General features: G+C 46.0%; 1 protein-coding gene across 1 annotated transcript in view; it reads left to right on the forward strand.

Moving 5' to 3' along the window:
* Positions 1-8,021, forward strand: part of SLC45A4 (solute carrier family 45 member 4) — a 31,797-nt gene extending 23,776 nt beyond the window's left edge. Inside the window, exons 2-7 of the mRNA XM_005426615.2 lie at positions 889-1,077; positions 3,462-3,641; positions 3,752-4,827; positions 4,927-5,026; positions 6,027-6,238; positions 7,097-8,021. Of these exons, the coding sequence (XP_005426672.1) occupies positions 889-1,077; positions 3,462-3,641; positions 3,752-4,827; positions 4,927-5,026; positions 6,027-6,238; positions 7,097-7,459 (2,120 nt within the window). The 3' untranslated portion in view covers positions 7,460-8,021. The remainder of the gene's footprint in view (positions 1-888; positions 1,078-3,461; positions 3,642-3,751; positions 4,828-4,926; positions 5,027-6,026; positions 6,239-7,096) is intronic.
* Positions 8,022-17,795: the final 9,774 nt, after the last annotated feature.

Below are 17,795 nucleotides of genomic sequence, written 5' to 3' on the forward strand. Positions count from 1 at the left end.
AAGAAATAGATTGTTTTGTTTTTAACGTTATTCTAAGACCCGTGCTGGAGTGTTACCTGCCCTGTGCTGATAAACGAGCGGGAGGCAGGTCCCAGAGGAGCCAGCCTGGCTGCTGTGGCCAGTCTGCCATCTGCAGGCCGCTGCTCCCTGCTGGGGATGTGGAGAGCGGGGCTTGGGAGCTCTTTCTTCTCCAGAAATTATTCTTTCTAGCAAGTTGTTGCTTTCTAGTAAGTGCTATGTAGTAAATTTTAACTTTTTCTCATCTGGTCCTATGAATAGTCATCTCTGTTCTTAAAGAAAGCAAAGTGGGGATGAGCAAACCTTAGATTTATCTAAGCTGATTAATAATTGCTAATTGTTGTTTTTAGTGTCTGTCGTTCATTTTTGTAAGGAAACATTTTTGTGCTTAGAAATGGGACATTTCATAAGACATTCAAATACTCTCCTTCATTCTCGGTCCATTAAATCTTTTATAACCCTTTTGTGGGGGTGGTCTTAGATGAAAGTAGCACCACTATAATGTTCCATTTTGAATCTTAAAAGTTTGTTGAGCAGGGATCTGTGTATATGATAGCCAGGCAGCTTCCAAGCACCCCAAAATCTTTGGGTTTATGTTCCACAAATCAATAGAGGACTCAGTAGCAGAAATACTCCAATTGTTACCTTCTTATTGCCCAGGTATTTGAAAGGTAAACAATCTGTGCTTTCCTTAGCTGTTTTTAACCATTCCTAAAGAATCTTAAATGAGTTTTTAAGTTGGGAGAGAATTCACTGTAGATAAATTACCTTCAATTTACCCTTTTCAATGCTTTAACAAAACTCCATGTATAGAGTGAGATGTTTGGTGTATACCACATAACCTTTCCATCATTTTTGTCTTCCTTTTAGGTCTTCCTGAACAATACTACAGCCTCACTTGGTTCCTCAGCCCTATCCTGGGCTTGATCTTCACTCCGCTCATAGGTTCGGCCAGTGACCGCTGCACGCTGAGCTGGGGCCGCCGGCGGCCTTTTATCCTTGCTCTCTGCATTGGTGTCCTCTTTGGAGTTGCACTTTTCCTTAATGGCTCTGTGATAGGTAAATAACAAGGAAATGCCCTACATGCATCCCCTGCTAATGTACCTGCTTTGAGATTTTAATGCAGGAGGTAAAGATAATGTTCTGCAGTTGGTTTACCTCATATGTAATGTTAAAATAATTAGAAATCTCCACAACCCTGCACTCGAGCTCTGTCCATCTTGCCTGTTATTATTTGAACTCAGAGTTACAGCACTGTGCTGAGCATTGTGCAATCCTAGCTGTAACTGGTATTAATAACAATGTTATTAATACAATGGTTGCCAGAATAATGTTTGCAGTCGCTGAGACGAATTTGGTCGATCCTTGACATGGGAAAATTGTAGCAACCTGTTCACAGGGAAATGTTTCCTGTTGTGATCCATTTTCCCTTTAATGCATATCTGGCAACACATCCTGTTTCCAGCATTATTTCAAAAATTATCTTTTCACTTTTTCTTGTGCTTTTCTTAGACCCAGTATTGAAAAAGTCCAGAACACAGTTAATATTTGTTTATCAAAAACTATGTGGGAAAATAATTTTTCCTGAGCCCCCATCAAAGCTGGTAAAAATAGTTTCCCTTGAACATAGTTTACTACGAATTTAATCTGCAATCTCTTTGTAAATTTATTGTAGGAGAGGTGACAGCAAGTACGTTTAGGAAAATGTTTACAAAATGATTGGACTGATGCAAACAAAAGGAACTTAGCACCTAATAACATCCTCTTGGCTCTCTTTTTTGGGGTTAGATGCAGCTCTATTGTGAAACAGATCTACTAATTGAGGGAAATGAGTGGAATGTTACCTTGGCTTAGCCTGTTAAAGCCAGACTGGAATGCCATATGAGTGGCTTCAATTCTCTGCAAACTGCAGTGGACAAACTATTCAAATAGATGACATTTAGTTTATGCTTTTTTAATTTATCCAAACAATAAATATTATTTATTGGAATTGTTATCATATGGCATGGTCCTGGGGTGACTGTACAGTTTGATATCAATTTTATTTCGTCGTTGTGTCTCCAAGACTTATTCCTCTTCCTCCAGATGTTTGCAGGATGTTAGGCTGCAACCCCCTTACAAGATTTTCAGTGATAAGCTCTCAGTTCCACACAATAGTTTAGATCAGGAGCTATTGATACTGGTAAGCAAACCTCAGGCTCCATTTATAGGCTTATTTTGAAGCCTTTTAATAAATCAGCACAAAATATTGTATATTTTTGTGCTTTGCTTGCCTATCCTCAGTCTCCAGTTACTTGCAATCCTAATTGCAATTTGGGACAACAGGAGATGCTGCAAAAACTGTATCAGACCCTCTTTCATAATGTGGCCTCTGTCAGTAGGAGTCATAGGGAGGGGAACCAAAAGCATAGAGGCTGGCTAATCCCAGTTGTGATACAGCCATGTCCCAGGAGAAAACCTTACCCAACTCCTGTTCTCTCCTGCCCTGTTCAGATTTCCAGCAGATCTACAGCAGTGTTGCTGTTTTCTGCTGTAGGGTTCAGCTGAATGTGGAACATTTATAAATTTCTTTAGCCTTCAAAGAGCTTGGTATAAATGGGGATTCAATATGCAGGAATCAGCACTTGAGATTTAGATGATTTTTGGTGGCTTAGCCAGGTCATCTCTTTCCACAGACATTTTAATCAGTTACACTAATGGTTTTATCAGCCTCACATGTGTAACTTCTAAATCTCTGTGATTCGAGTAATTAGTGCTTTTGTCACTGGTTCATCTCATGACAAATTATCCAGCTCTGCACTAATGCTGCCTTTCTACTCTGTAGACAAAAAGCATTTCATCTTATTCTGTCAACAGAGGCTGATTGATGCTTTTTGCAATGCAAAATACATCCATGTTGCTTCATCCTTAAAAGTTTTGCTTCCAAAAAGCAATCTAGAAAATAGGAATGTTTAAGAAAAGCAAAGAGAGCGATGAAGGGGTTAAATTTCACTTTATCCCAGTGTACTGTGACTACTGCACATTAAGCATTGTGTGAGGAGTGCTGCCAGCAGTGCAGTTACCTGTGGATGTGTCTGACAGATGAAATATGTCACTTTGGATGCTCCCTCTCCCACCATGGTTGTCTTTTATAAAAATAGCCTTCAGCATCTGAAGGAAAATACATGGGATGAATATGAAGTAATATCCAGTGCTCCCAGAGGTTTAAGAGATGCTTTTATAAAATAACATTTTGATAAATGTCAGTCTTAAGAACATAAAAACCGTCTGTGTCCCAGGCCTTCCATGATGCTGTGTCAAAGAGCTGAAATTGCCATTTTGCTCCATAAAGAAGTTTTTGCAGTGAACATGTTGGCCACCTCTCTCTAAAGGTGTTAAGCTTGTTTTTAGGAGTTTGCCCTGTTTAAGTGAGATGCTCAGACAGCTCTCCCATTTCTCCCCAGGTCTGGCTATTGGTGATGTCCCGGACAAGCAGCCCATTGGAATCGTTCTCACGGTGCTTGGGGTGGTGGTGTTGGACTTCTGTGCCGATGCAACCGAAGGGCCAATTCGGGCCTACTTGTTGGACGTGGTGGACAGTGAAGAACAAGACATGGCCCTGAACATCCATGCATTTTCAGCTGGTATGGAGTTAGCTGAGATGTTTTTGGCAGCTGTTCAGTCTTCCTGAAGACCAGGTCATAGCTGAATTGATTATTCTTGAGCTCACTTCTCGCTTTTTTCTGTTCCACAGGTCTTGGAGGAGCAATTGGTTATATGTTAGGAGGGTTGGACTGGACACAGACCTTCTTGGGTAGCATTTTTAAATCTCAAGAGCAAGTACTTTTTTTCTTTGCAGCTATTATTTTCTCTGTCTCCGTTGCTCTCCACCTTTTCAGCATTGAAGAAGAGCAATATAACCCTCAGCAGGACAGGATTGATGATGAAGGAGACACACTTTCCAGTGCCAAATTCAGTGGCAGTCTCCCCCCGCTGAATCGGCTGAATGTAATTAGTGAGGAAGAGCCCTATGGAGCTTCCATGTTCCATGATGAGGTTCAGTCAGAGCATGACCTCAATATGGAGTTCCTTGAGGTGAACATTGTGAGAAGCAAGAGTGACTCAGTTCTGCACATGCCTGATGCCACATTGGAAATTGAATCGGAGCTGCTTTTCCTGCATGACATCGAACCCTCCATTTTTCAGGATGCTTCATATCCAAACACTCCCCACAACACAAGCCAGGAGATCATGAAGTCCAAGCTCAACCACCTGTCTGCTTTCCTCAGGGAGAATGAGAAGGAGGAGGAAATGTTGCTTGATAATCGTTTAAATGAAGATAAAGTCCCAAACATCAACGGCTCCCTACCAAAGGAGTTCCTCAATGGCCACGCCAGAATAGGCATGAAGCAATCCAGCACTTCCAACTCCATGCGGCGGCGCCGGCACATGTTCTACCGGCAGCCGTCCTACACCTTCTCGTACTACGGCAAGATCGGCTCCCACCGGTACCGCTTCCGCCGCGCCAACGCCATCGTGCTCATCAAGTCCTCGCGCAGCATGAACGACATCTACGACATGCAGAAACGGCAGCGGCAGCGCTGCCGGCACCGCAACCAGAGCGGCACCACCAACTCCAGCGGGGACACAGAGAGCGAAGAGGGCGAGACCGAAACTACCGTCAGGCTCTTGTGGCTCTCCATGCTGAAGATGCCCAAGGAGCTGCTGAGGCTGTGCGTCTGCCACCTCCTGACCTGGTTTTCCATCATTGCTGAAGCTGTGTTCTATACGGATTTCATGGGACAGGTCATCTTCCAGGGCGATCCCAAGGTAGGAGAGCCGTTCGCATGGGCAGACCTGCTCAGAGTCCCTCATTTCTGAGATGTGCTCAGTACAACAAAGTGGTGTTGGTGTTTGTGTCTGTTGCAGGCCCCTTCGAATTCGACTGAGCTGCACGCCTACAATGCTGGGGTTCAGATGGGATGCTGGGGGCTGGTGATTTATGCTGCTACTGCTGCTGTTTGTTCAGGTAAGAGACTGTGCAGTCACACAGTGGAATGCACCTCATGCATGTATCTCTAAGATAAAAGTGAATCATGGAATATTCTGAGTTAAAAGGGACCCACAAAGATCATCCAACTCCTTGCCCTCCTGAAATAGTGTTGCTTCAGTTGGTATCCACCTCCTTGTTTAAGGTAAAGGATATTTTGGAAAAGCATTTCTTGCGGTCATAAGGGGAAGGGCTTCTTTAAGAATCAATATTAAAAAGTTCCTCCAAATGTAGAGGTGGAAATATGAACAGATGGTTAAGTGGCATAAAGCACAAAATGAAATCAAAGGATATTCAGTGGCATTTAACAAGCCTTCAGGAAACTAAACTCATGCTTGGTAGATTTAAGCATATGCAAGAGGGTTCTTGCAAAGACTGTTTTTAAATCAAAATTATAAATATGTATTTCTGAAAGTCATTCTGCAGATAATTTGCACTTCCAATAGACTCTGAAATTGAGAGTTTTTGCCAAAGTTAAATTCTGCCTTTTGCAGCACACATGTCTGCTCAGGCATGTCTGCTCAGCTCAGTACTGTGGGGACGGGCTCTTTCTGAAGCAGGAACACATCCTGTTCCCAGTGAGGCCTGGACTGTGCTGGTCAGACAGCCCAAATATGAGCATCCACCTCCTAAACAGGATATAGGCTGCCATGGCCACATCAATCCCCTAAAATTTTAGTGAGCAAACTGATATTTAAGGGGAAATTGCTTCAAACTGAAAAAAAGTAGGTTTAGATTGGATACTGGAAAAAAATTCTTCCCTGTAAGGGTGGTGAGGCTCTGGCACAGGTTGCCCAGAGAAGTTGCGGTTGTCCCATCCCTGAATGTGTTCTGGGCCAGGTTGGATGGGGCTTGGAGCTACTTGGAATAGTGGAAGGTATCCCTGCCCATGGCAGGGGTGGTTGCAACTGGATGGTCTTTAAGGCCCCTTCCAACTCAAACCATTCTATGATTCCTGATTTATTCTTTATCTCTGCAGCCTTGTTGCAGAAATACTTGGACAACTACGACCTTAGCATAAAAGTGATCTACATCCTGGGCACGCTGGGTTTTTCCCTTGGCACTGCAGTGATGGCCATGTTCCCCAATGTGTACGTCACCATGATAATGATCAGCACGATGGGAATTGTCTCCATGAGCATCTCCTACTGTCCCTACGCGCTTTTGGGACAATACCATGAGATAAAGCAGGTATGTGGAATATTTGGAGTATGTATGTGAATCAAGGCAGAACATTCATGTTTCTCTTAAGATCACAGTGACAAAATAGATTTGTTAAATCCCATTATTAAAGATACCTGCTTGGCTGGGATGTGTGCCAAAGCTTGAATGGATAATAAATAGCAGGAGCTGGTGCTGAAATCAGATAGTCTTCATATTTAGTTGGCTCAGAGGGGGTCACAATTGCTTTTTCCTATGCTGAGGTATAAAACAATCTGCATATGGCAGAAAAGGGAAATTAAATTATTATTGCAGTGAATATTTACTATATATCTAGTTGTTACTCCTGCCTTGATGTGGTATGGTAGTGTTACTCAAGTTTTTCACAGTGTTAGATTTTGAAGTGAGTCTGGAAATGCAGCTGTAATTTTGGGGATGCATAAAGCAAAACAATTCTGCTGGAAACAAGGACAGTTTTACTTCCCAACAGTGTCATTCCACTGTTCCATTTGGATCACAAAGTACAGGAGGAACTTTTATTACGAGTTCCTGAATTGCGATTGGGAGGGGGATTCCTTGTTATAATCACAGAATTAATGTTTCATGTAACACCAAATGTTTTATGGAAAGTTGTTTTTACTTAACCTAATCTTGGAGCTGATAAGGGCTAGAAGGGACCCTTTCAATACCCGCCTTGTGCTTCAGGGTCCTGAGGAGGCTGTTGAGGAGCAGATAAGGAGGCTCTTGCTCTGGAGTTGTGTCATGGTGCTGCACAAAGATGATGTGAAGTTGACCATGGGGCTGAGAAATTTGAGGAAAGTTCTGGTGTTTTAAGTATTGCTTTCATCCATTGTTTTACCTCCTACCACATTTCTTGTCTTTTTGCAGTACATTCACCACAGCCCTGGGAACTCAAAGCGAGGGTTTGGCATCGACTGCGCCATCCTGTCATGTCAGGTTTACATCTCTCAGATCCTGGTGGCCTCCGCGCTCGGCGGCGTGGTGGACATGGTCGGCACGGTCAGAGTCATCCCCATGGTGGCTTCAGTGGGATCCTTCCTGGGTTTTTTGACAGCGACTTTCTTGGTGATTTACCCCGAAGTCAACGAAGAGCCAAAGGAAGAGCCCAAGGGCCTGGGTCGTCCAGAGACAGCTGAGGGCAGCAGCGCGGGCGCGGAGAAGCCGACGGTGCTGAAGCTGACGCGCAAAGGAGCCACGGCGGCGGAGCCAGAGGGCGAGTCAGCCGTGTGAGGCTGCCGATGCTTGTTCACCCACATTCCAAGGAGTGCAGGTGCAGGATCAAGAACTTTTGTTGTGGTTTTTTTTTTCCAGGAAAGCAAATTAGGACCTTCACTACTTGTAGCTAAAATTTGCAGAAGAAAAGGCAGTTTCATGCAAAAATGTAAATGAAATTCTGTAGTCCTTCCTCTAGGTTTGAGCAGGTCGCTCTGATGCTAATTGCTTTCTCTACAACTTAGAAATGTCATTTCTGAACACTTTTTTATTAAGAATACATTTAGATTTCAAATAAGTTTTATTAATCTGCATGAGACTCACAGTGTATACAATTAGCAGTTAGAAAAATTAAGTTTTCAGCTGTTTTTAAACTAACAGAAAATGGAAGCTATCTTGACCTATAGTCTCTTGCCATTTTTTTTGTCTGAACATTTCAGATTTCACTAGGCTTAGACATCAATCGATTTTTTTCACGAGCATGATATTACTGGTCTGACAGCTACGTTAATTTTAGACTTCATGTTTTTGTTAGTGCAATTGCAACTGCAGACTCCTTTTATTTGCAATTATTTTCAAGGAAAAAAAAAGCAATTACTGCAGTTTCTAAGAAACTGTTGTGAATTCTTTTAGTCATACTATTCACAACCACTCCCAAATCTGCTGCTTGTCAGGAGAGGGAGACACTGGGTGCTGGATGTCAGCTGTAGATGGAAGGAGCAGCAGCTGGGAGAGGTGACCAGCACTCACAGGTTTCTTTATCACAAGTGCTGCATTTTATGAATGTCGTTGGAATACGCTGTGACAATTTTTAGCTGAGAGTTTCATGTGCTGGTGAACTCGAGGGTTTTCTCAGCATTTAAACCTGATCATCTCTGGATGAAGCTGCCGTGGAGAAAGGGCATCTCTGGGGTCAGCTTTGTGGAAGGGGGCGTGCGGATTCTCTTCCGTAGGGAAAGGAAGTCATTGATTAATTGCACTTTTTATGATCCTTTAACCTCATGGCTGGGAATGCAGCAGCGAAGGTAAAGGCACAGGGTCAGTACAACAAGGAGAACCCAAGGCCTACCTCCGTCACTTTATGGCATAGTCTGGGTGTATAAAAATCTGTGTCAGAAACAGTTTTTAGGCCTTAAAATTCAAATGTTGCTGTTCCAGTCCCTGTGTTGGAGGAATTGTAGGCCAGAGCTCTTCTGAGCTGCTGTACCAATGTTGTCAGCACATCCTCCATGTCCCCTTCTGTGATTCAGGACACAGCTGCAGTGCAAAGATACTTTTCTGGAAAGAGGTTCAAAGAGTTATGCTGACTTGATTTAAAATAGGTTTGGATCATTATCCAGCAGCCATTTAAAGCAACTTTGGAAACTTGTGTTTCACAAACTTCCAATTGTCATTTGTAAGACACGTTTGTGATGCTGTTGACTCATTTTGGCTTGGGCCTCCCAGGCTGCCTCAATCCGTGTGCTGGACAGGCAAGCACAGCACGCTGTGAGATTCCTGCTGCCTCAAACTCCTCCTCCTCCAAGACTTGCAAATGCCTGTGTCAATCATGCTGCAATCCAGGCATTCAGACAAAGAAGCTATATTTCAATATGAAAAGCAGTTTTTAATGAATACTTGAATTGTCAATGTTTTTGAGAAATGGATGTTTGGGTGTATTTGTAGGTGGCATCCGTGGGTTTCTCTGAAGGCTTCCAGTCAATGCCTATGGCCTCTGCTATCAAGGGTGATGATGTTTTTAGGCTGGTGACATCACAGAGCACTGAAGTACATGTAATCACACAGGACTCGAGGTTGTATTTGTTTTCCCAAGTGTCTTGAGGAAGTCTTTCTTTTTCTATGGTGAATATTTTTTATGTAGAACATGTACTGTGAACTGTGTTCAGCCAGGGGAGCAATACTACTGAAGAGTGTGAGACCTTACTGAAGAAAGCAGTTGTAAGAAATTCTGCCGTGAGTTTTATCATCTCAGTTACATTTAATATATTCTGGTAATGTTCATGTGTGAGAGACAAGTGTTGTGTTTCACCCTAGAACTGGCATTCATATAAGTTACATGCTGAGTTACACATTTTAAAGTGGCTTTAATATTTTAGTTTTGAAGCTCCTTTAAAATTCTGCTTTTGGTTAAATAACCGCTGTCAAGTACTCCTTATTTTAATCTCTACTGCTGGAAAGGTTCTTCAACAATTTTAAAACCTGCATCTTCTGACTGGTGCCAGCCTTACCTCTTTCCCAAGGGTTCCATGGACCAGCATGGATCAAATCTCCATTACTCCACATTGCACTTTCTAAGCCAAGATCTCTTTCACTGCACCGTCACATTGACCAAGTAGCTGCAGAGAGGGTGGAGAGGCTGAAGCTCCCTCTGACTTCAGATCCCACAGAGGGAACATGAAACCATTTTAGGAGTGAGCTCACCCATATTCATGGAGCTTTCTCAGCCAGGGAAGGGCAAGGACAGAGGAAGGACCTTTCATTTGGAACGCAGAGGCTTCAAGCAAAGGCAGGGCAGGGCCAGTTTTGTCACAGACAGCATTTGGCATGGCTTCATTTCTAAGAACTGGATGTTAAAATCTGTGTTTGGAGTTGTTTATGGGGCTCATAACGCAGGGATATGCACACTGCCACAGCAGGAAGCTGATTTCACTCCCTGGTAAAGGCAAAGGAAATAATTATTCATTGTAAATGTGCTGAAGTTTTTTGTAGTGTTGCCAGAAGAATTAACTTGGGGAGCCCCAGCCAAAGCATCTCCTCCTGTCCTTGGGCCATCCTGGGAAAACCCCACACTGGCCTCACCCGCTGAGGTGTCCCAAGGGCTTTTCCTTGGATGTGAGTGTCATCTTTTAGCCCCAGCACTGCTCAGTGTAGAGTGGGCAGTGATTTATTTCTTCATCTGTCCCTGACCTTATCTTTTCATACAGAAACGATTTTTTCTTTTGGCCATAATTAAAGTAGTACAGTTTTATGTGTTTGTTGCAGAGCTTGTGGAAAGAGAAGTTTTAGTTGACTTTTTTCATTATTCCTGGTGACAACTAACAAACATCCTTTGTTTTGTTTGTATTCCTGTATAGTTGAAGTCATCCCATTGGACCATCATTGTAGTATGACTAAAGTTTAGGAGTTCAATTCTGTGTTGTTCAATACTATAAACAATTTTAACAAGTTCTGCTGCAGTGATGTGTGACATGAGGCACTGCTGGAGTTGATCAGCTGCACATCTTGAGATGTTTCCTGTGAGAGCAGAGGACCCTTAACTTTCACCCCTCGGAAAGGTGCAGGGTGGGTTTGGCCCTGTTGGGTTATTCCAGTCCAGTGAGATCTGTGCTGTTTGTGGACAGCAATTTCAGACTCCAGAAGCAATAATTTCTTAGTTTCTCTTAGTTTCTCTTCCTGCCGGTTTGATGACTTGCATAGAGATTTATTGCCTAAACAGCCTTTCAATAACACAAATATGGTGTTTTGCTGGTGCTGGCTGTGAGTAGCTGTGGAAAGATAGGGGTTGTTCATCATCAGGAGGGAGGAGGCCAGTAAATCCAGTGGAGGTTTGTGCTCTTGAAACACACAGTGTCCTTTTCCCCTTTGCTTTGGAGCCTTTTTCTAGGCTCTGAAATATTCCCAGCACATCAGTGCCAATGCTGGCACTCAGACCCCAGGATGGAACAGGCTTCATGAGGTTTTCCTCGTAGGCAAGGACTGAGTCTTTCTTATCCCTCTCCCACTTCATCTGAACCCCCCAGCACTTGGAATGACAGCAGCAACCACGGTGCTTTTTGCCAGGTACCTCATTAAAACCTCGTTTCCATCATTAAGAACATATCCCCTGCCCTTGGTCTGGGATGAGCTTGGCTTCCTCCAGCATCCACCATGAAAAGCAGGATTTTCCTGGCTGCCAGATCTCACAGCCATGCAGGTTGAGGTCACACCTATGAGCAAACGTAGAGAGGGTCACACTGTTCCTGGGAGAGCTGGGACATCTGGGCAGGAGGGAAGCACAGGAGGCAGGTGCTGAGATTTGGGGGTTTTTAGGAATGTGTGTATGTCTGTACCTCTGTGTTTGTACATTTCCAGACACACTGCTCGGGCCAAAATACCTTTGAGGGTTGTGTGTTGCTGTCACTACTCCACAATGTTTTCAACTGAGTTCTTCCAGGTTTCCCTCATCCTAGGCCAATGCAAGACAAGCTCAGCTATAAATATGTATCCTATTGAAATGAACAAATGAACTCCTGCATGATATTCCAAGCACATGTAGCAGCTTCAGCATCTGAAGTGTCTGTGGTGAAAGAGAAGTTGGTTTTCTTTGCAGCTGTTTTGTCCTCGTTTTCTTTGAATAGGCCAAATAAATGTAATGGACACCAAATATTGCACAGAAATGTTATGGATGACTGTGTGGAAGAAATACCAAATTTTATTTTTCTTTGCAGAAACTTTATGGTTCCAGAGAGTCCTTTAGCTGTTTTCCTTCCTTAAATGACAAAGCTGAACGTTTGTAAAGCACGTCACAAAATGGTCATTTGGAAAAAGTGGAGCTACCCAAAGCTTTTTCTCTTTGTCATGTTGCATCCAAAGGAGCTGCAGCAGCTCAAACACCAACTGGGGTTTGAATTTGAGGCTCAGCAGTTCAGAAACTGGCTTAGGAAACAAAAAAAGGCTCAATTCCTTTTCCGCATGGCACTCGCACCCAGTGATCTGCTCATTAAGGTGTTCCAGGTTTTCCTGTCTTTAAATTAAAATCACATCCTGGAAAACTAGTTTGGTTTGGTTCCTCAACCCAAGCAGCTTCACCTGAATTTCCACCTCAGCTTCCCTCACTTCTGGGAGTACCAGGGGTGCCCAGGAGGGACAAACACATCCTCCACCAAAAGAGAGCATCTGCTGTAATTAAAGGGCTTTTGATGCCCTTTCAACCTGCTAAAATTTTAAGGAAAATGCAGAGCATGGTTCAATTTGACCTGCTCTGGCACATTTATTCTTAAATTTGGAAGTTTGGGGTGAAGCTCTGGGAGCATTTAATCAAACTTAATGTCACCTTATTTACTGTGCACCTACTCAGTCTTTAGCAACAGCCAAATTGTAATAAATTACCCCAAAATCCAGACTTTTCTCTCAACAAATTGGCAGTTCCCAATGTGAATTTGTTTTGCCTGATGTAACATGAACACTAAGCCCTTTAAGTAGCCAAATGACCAGCTTATTTTAAATGCCTCGTATTACTAGAAAGCTGCATATAGGCATCTCATAGCGGGGAAAAAAATTAAAAAATAAAAAAAAAAGAAAAAAGAGAATATTTAGTTCCTTTGTGAACTGGCCATATGACAACTACTTTTTTATCAACTTATTAAGTTGGGGCACTATAATAGCTCTTGCTGAGTTTAGCAATGTTTATAAGCATGTGTTAAACACATAATGTTGTTTTATGAGGAAAAAGGGATAAAGAAAAGTGATGTCACAGATGAATGTTTGAGTGCGTAGTTGGCATAATGTATGTATGATTTTTATTTCTACACTGTTGAGCTTATTTTCTGTTTAAAGGTTAAAAAAATTGTTGCATGAGAACTGTTTTGTGTTCTGCACTTTCTGTTCTTTTTTGTATAATCTTGATTTTTTTTTCATTTATGCATAGAAAAGAAAAAAATCAGTTTAGAAATATTCTACTCCATGAGACATTGTGTTCCAATCTGTTGTTCTGAAGTTCGATCTTAATAAACATTTCAGTAAGAGTTGGTGGCTCGTGTCCCTGTGGTGTTTGTAGGGAAGGTGAGCAAAGGGACACCTGGTCCCTGAGCTGTGCAAGGCAAGTAACACTCACCTGCACCCCAGAGCTTTGTGAGTATTTCCAAAAATGCTACTGCCAAACATTGCCTGGCAAGAATGCCGGTGTTGCGATTCAGAGATGGTTCCAAACTCGCCTGACACTTGCAGGGTTCAGGTGTAACCCAGGAGACAGCACAGGTGGAGCAAAATGGGGATACCTGGGCAGGTGTGTGTCCCCAGCTCCAGGCTCTGCTCTGTGGTGGCTGTCACACAGAATCCATCACCACTCATGCCATCGCTAGGGCTGAAGAGCTGAGGGTCTCCCCAGTCACCTCTGAGTCTATGATTTAATAGCCACAAGCAGCTCCCAAAGAAATCAGTTCACATCCAAACTCATCAACCTCTGGGACCATTGCAAACAAGAGGGAAAGCTGGAGCCAGATCACAAACACCAGCTGATGGGTAAACTTGCAGTTAAGAGATCACTTGTCCCATTTGATTTCTAGTTTCCTTGACAGATTTCATCTGTGATTCTTCCTAAAGGAAATTCCTCAGAACAAGTATCAGCAGTTCTTGGTTCATTTTTCATAGAATCATCACAGAATTAATTACACTGGAAACTACCTCCAAGACTGAGTCCAGCCTGTGACCAATCACCACCTTTGTTAAGTAGACCAGAGCACTGAGTGTCACATCCAGTCTTTCCTTAAACAGATTGAGGAAAGGTGACTCCACCATCTCCCTGGGCAGCCCCTCTCAGTGCTTGGCAACCCTTTCCCTGGAGAAATTCTTCCTAATACTCAAACTAAACTTCCCCTGGTGCTAATTGAGGCTATTTCAGCTTGCCCTGTTCATAGGATGGACTTGATTATCTCCAAGGTCTTTTCCAACATAGTTGATTCTGTGATTCTATGCTTGTGCCTTAGGAGGAGGCCAACACCACCTGGCTACAACCTCCTCTTGGGGAGTTGTAGAGAGTGACAGAGTCTTGCCTGAGCCTCCTTTCCTCCAGACTGAGACCCCATACATCCCTCAGCTACCTGTCACCAGGCTTGTGCTCCAGAGCTTTCCCAGTGCCTATGCCTGGCCCCGGACACGCTTCAGCAGTTCAATGTCTGTCTTGATATAAGGGTCCAAACAATAGAAACACCACACAAGGTGTGGCCTCCCCATTGCCCAGCACAGAGGGACAGTCACTGCCATGGTCCTTCTGCCCACACTAGTGCAAACACAGAAGCCCAGGATGCCACCCTCCTCCTTGCCCACCTGGGCACACACCAGCTCAGGTTTGGCCACTGTCAGCCAGCAACCCAGGGCCTTTGCTGCTGGGAAGCTTTCCAGCCACTCTGCCCCCAGCCTGGGCCACTGCAGGGGCTTCTTGGGACACAAGGGCAGGACCCACGCCTTGCTCTTCTGGAAACTCACACTGCTGGCCTCACACCATCCAGCCAGCCTGTAGAGCCTTGTGACCCTCCAGCACACTGACACTCCCACCCACCTTGGTGTCATCACAAATTTACTGCTGAGGGTACCCTCTATGCCCTTGTCCACATCCGCAGGAGACAATGAATAGGACTGGGCCCAGGGGACACAGCTAGTGACCAGACTGTTGTATTACACTAAATAGTTTATTTAGCTGTTGTTTTGCACTGGGTTTGGTATTTTGCACTGAATAGTATGTTTGTATCACATGGTTTGTTCCATTTTTCCCCTCTCCCCAAAGCCCCTGTGGTGCTGGTGGTCTCTCCCCAGGTTACTCCTCCCCTCGCCCCTCCCATCACTTGTATCCCATTGGCTGTGGCCTCTTTCCTCCGCCCCCCCCCTTCCCCTGCGTTTAAAATACCGACATCAGACAATCGGTCTCTTCTCTGTCCAAACCTCGTGGGGGAGCCCGTGCTGCCTTTTACTTTTGTCCTTGTGAGCTTCAGAGGGCCCAGGGTTCCAGAGCTAGCTGAATTGGACCCCCAAAGGCCCCAAGATCAATCTGACACCAGACAACACTGGATGTGACACCATTCCCCACCACTCTGTGGACACGGCCAACCTGACAGTTCTTAACCCAGCAAAGAGTGCCCCTGCGCAAGCCCTGGGCTGACGGCTTTTGCAGGACTCTGCTGTGGGAGATGGAGTCAAAGGCTTTGCTTGAGTCCTGGGAGACTCCATGCCCTGCTTTTCCCTCAGGCCTGAGGTGGGTCATCCACATCCCAAGGGACATCAGGTTGCTCAGGCAGGACCTGCCTTTCCTAAACCCAAACTCCCTGGGCCTGATCCCTCAGCTGCCTTCTCTGGGCCCTGTGATTCCCCCTTAGGATGATCTGCTCCAGAACCTTGCTGGCCCCGAGGTCAGGCTGACAGGCCTGCAGCTCCCCACAGCCTCCCTGTGGCCCTTCTTGGGCCTGGATGTCACACTCACACCTCCAGTCATCTGGGACCTCCCCAGCTGGCCAGGAATGATGACACAAAGGGACAGGAGAGCAGATTAGCCGGCTCTTCCATGGGCTCCCTCAGCACCCCTGGGGAACTCTGGGCCAGGCCCCCAGGCTTGGCACAGGTCACTGATGATTTCCTCTGGGATTGCAGGGGGTCTGCTCTGCTCCCTGTCCCTGTGTGCCAGCTCAGGGGACAGCTTGTCCTCAGGATAACCCATCTGACTGTTGAAGGCTGAGGCAAAGAAGGCATTCCGTACCTCAGCCTTCTCCTCGTCCCTTGTCACCATATTCCCTCATCCCCACATCGATTAAAAACGATTAAAATTTTCCTTGGTGCTCCTGTGTTCCTAATCTTTTTTAACGAAGACATTTTTTCTCTTTGAAGATAGTGGCCAGATGAAACTCCAACAGGTTTTTCCCATTCTGATGATATTTCTACCTAAGATTAGGGAAAGGACACATGGTGGGCTGGCTGGGAATCACACTTTGGCACGGCACAGGGCTTCCTTAGGGATGTTTAGGGGTGGATCACATAAGGTGGGAAAAGAGAGAGCCATGGGTCTATGAGAGAAGAACAAGTGCAGGCAAATCAAGGGGCAACGGCCTAAACAAGGCCATTGTGACCAGGGACATCTGCATGGAAAGCACCAGGCCTCTGGGACCACAGGCGGCCATGCCCACCACGCCTTTGTGACCCACAGTGACATGGTGCCCAGAGACCATTGTGACACGGGTCCATGTCGTGGCCCTTGGGGCTATAAATACCCTGCAGGGGCCACTCCCTGGAGAGCAGCTCTCTGAGGAGGCAGCAGCTTCTCAGGACGCAGCAGCTTCTCAGGACGCAGCAGCTCACCTTGGTGATTCTGGCCAGTGTCTGGCACAGAACACTCAAGATGTGGAAGCAGCAGGAGGCGAATGCCCACGGCCAGCCCCACCAGGGGCAGCCACTGCTGTACAAAGGGCTTGGGCCAGCAGCAAGGCAGGGCCATGGCCTGCCACCCGTGCAAGCCACACGTGCTGTGCCGCTCCGCACTGCGACCCAGCCGGCTTGGAAGCACCTGGGGCACTCTGAGACAGAGGTGCTCATCAAGGTGCAGGTAGGGCATGGGGGCAGCACCTGCAGGGACCTGTTCACGGGCCTGGGCCCATATATGCAGGGGAATGGGTCCACCCTGAGAGCCTCCAGGTGGGTAAGTGCCCACCAGGAGGCACAGGGAATTTGGTGGCCTGCCAAGCAAACTGCGTGGCACAAGCGGCTGTGCCCAAAGGATGAGGCGGCTTTGGTGGATCGTTTGCATAAAAAGAGGGAGGAGCTGGGCAGGTTGGAAGACAAAGTCTATGCAGAGAGGTTTAGAGCCACCTTCTCCTCCCTGTACAACAAAGAAAGCCCCATGACGTCCAGGAGCACCCTCAGGGATCCACCAAGCCCCATCCTGGGGCCAGCTGCAGGCCACTCAGAGAGGCACAGCACATGCCGCGTGACCAAAGATGTCACAGGAGAGACACCAAAGTACTCGGAGCTTGTGTCTCTGGACCAGTTGTTGGCCGAGCTGTGCCCTGTCTCTGATGACTCTCTGTCCTGCAATGCTCCTGTCAAGGAGCATCTGGAAAACTGGGAGCAAGAAGAGCTCCCGGACAGAGAAGTGGCAGGACAGAGGGACAGAGAGCCGGAGAGTGCCCGGTTTCTCCCGTGGCAAGACAAAGAAGGATGTGTCCTCAGGGACACATCAAGTGTCACCCCGGGACTTGCTGCAGGCTCCCAGGGTCTGTGCAGCACGTCGGGAGTGACCAGAGACTCGGGAGAGACAGAAAACAACACAGAGACGGCACCTCCTGACCGGCTGGCACACCTGCACTCTGCCTCCGGCGACGAACCATCCTGCGATGCTCTTCTAAATGAGCTCCTGGAAAAGCGGGAGGGAGGAAAGCTCCTTGGCAGAGCCGGGGCAGGAGAGTGGGACAGCGAGGCAGAGAGCTCATTGTCTCTCACACTGGGAGAAGAGGACGAAGAGCCAGAACCTTCTACTCCGGACAGCGATCCCTACGGCAAGGGGCACAGTGAGCCTCTCCCCAGGGCACTGTCCCGAGAGTCAAAGGGGTTTGCGGGTTGCCCCTTGCCTGCCGATGCTGCGGATGAGGCCGAGGCAGCAGGCATGGAGGGGGGGGCG

This window comes from Geospiza fortis, unplaced genomic scaffold (genome assembly GCF_000277835.1).
Source record: "Geospiza fortis unplaced genomic scaffold, GeoFor_1.0 scaffold351, whole genome shotgun sequence".
NCBI classification, from domain to species: Eukaryota; Metazoa; Chordata; class Aves; order Passeriformes; family Thraupidae; genus Geospiza; species Geospiza fortis.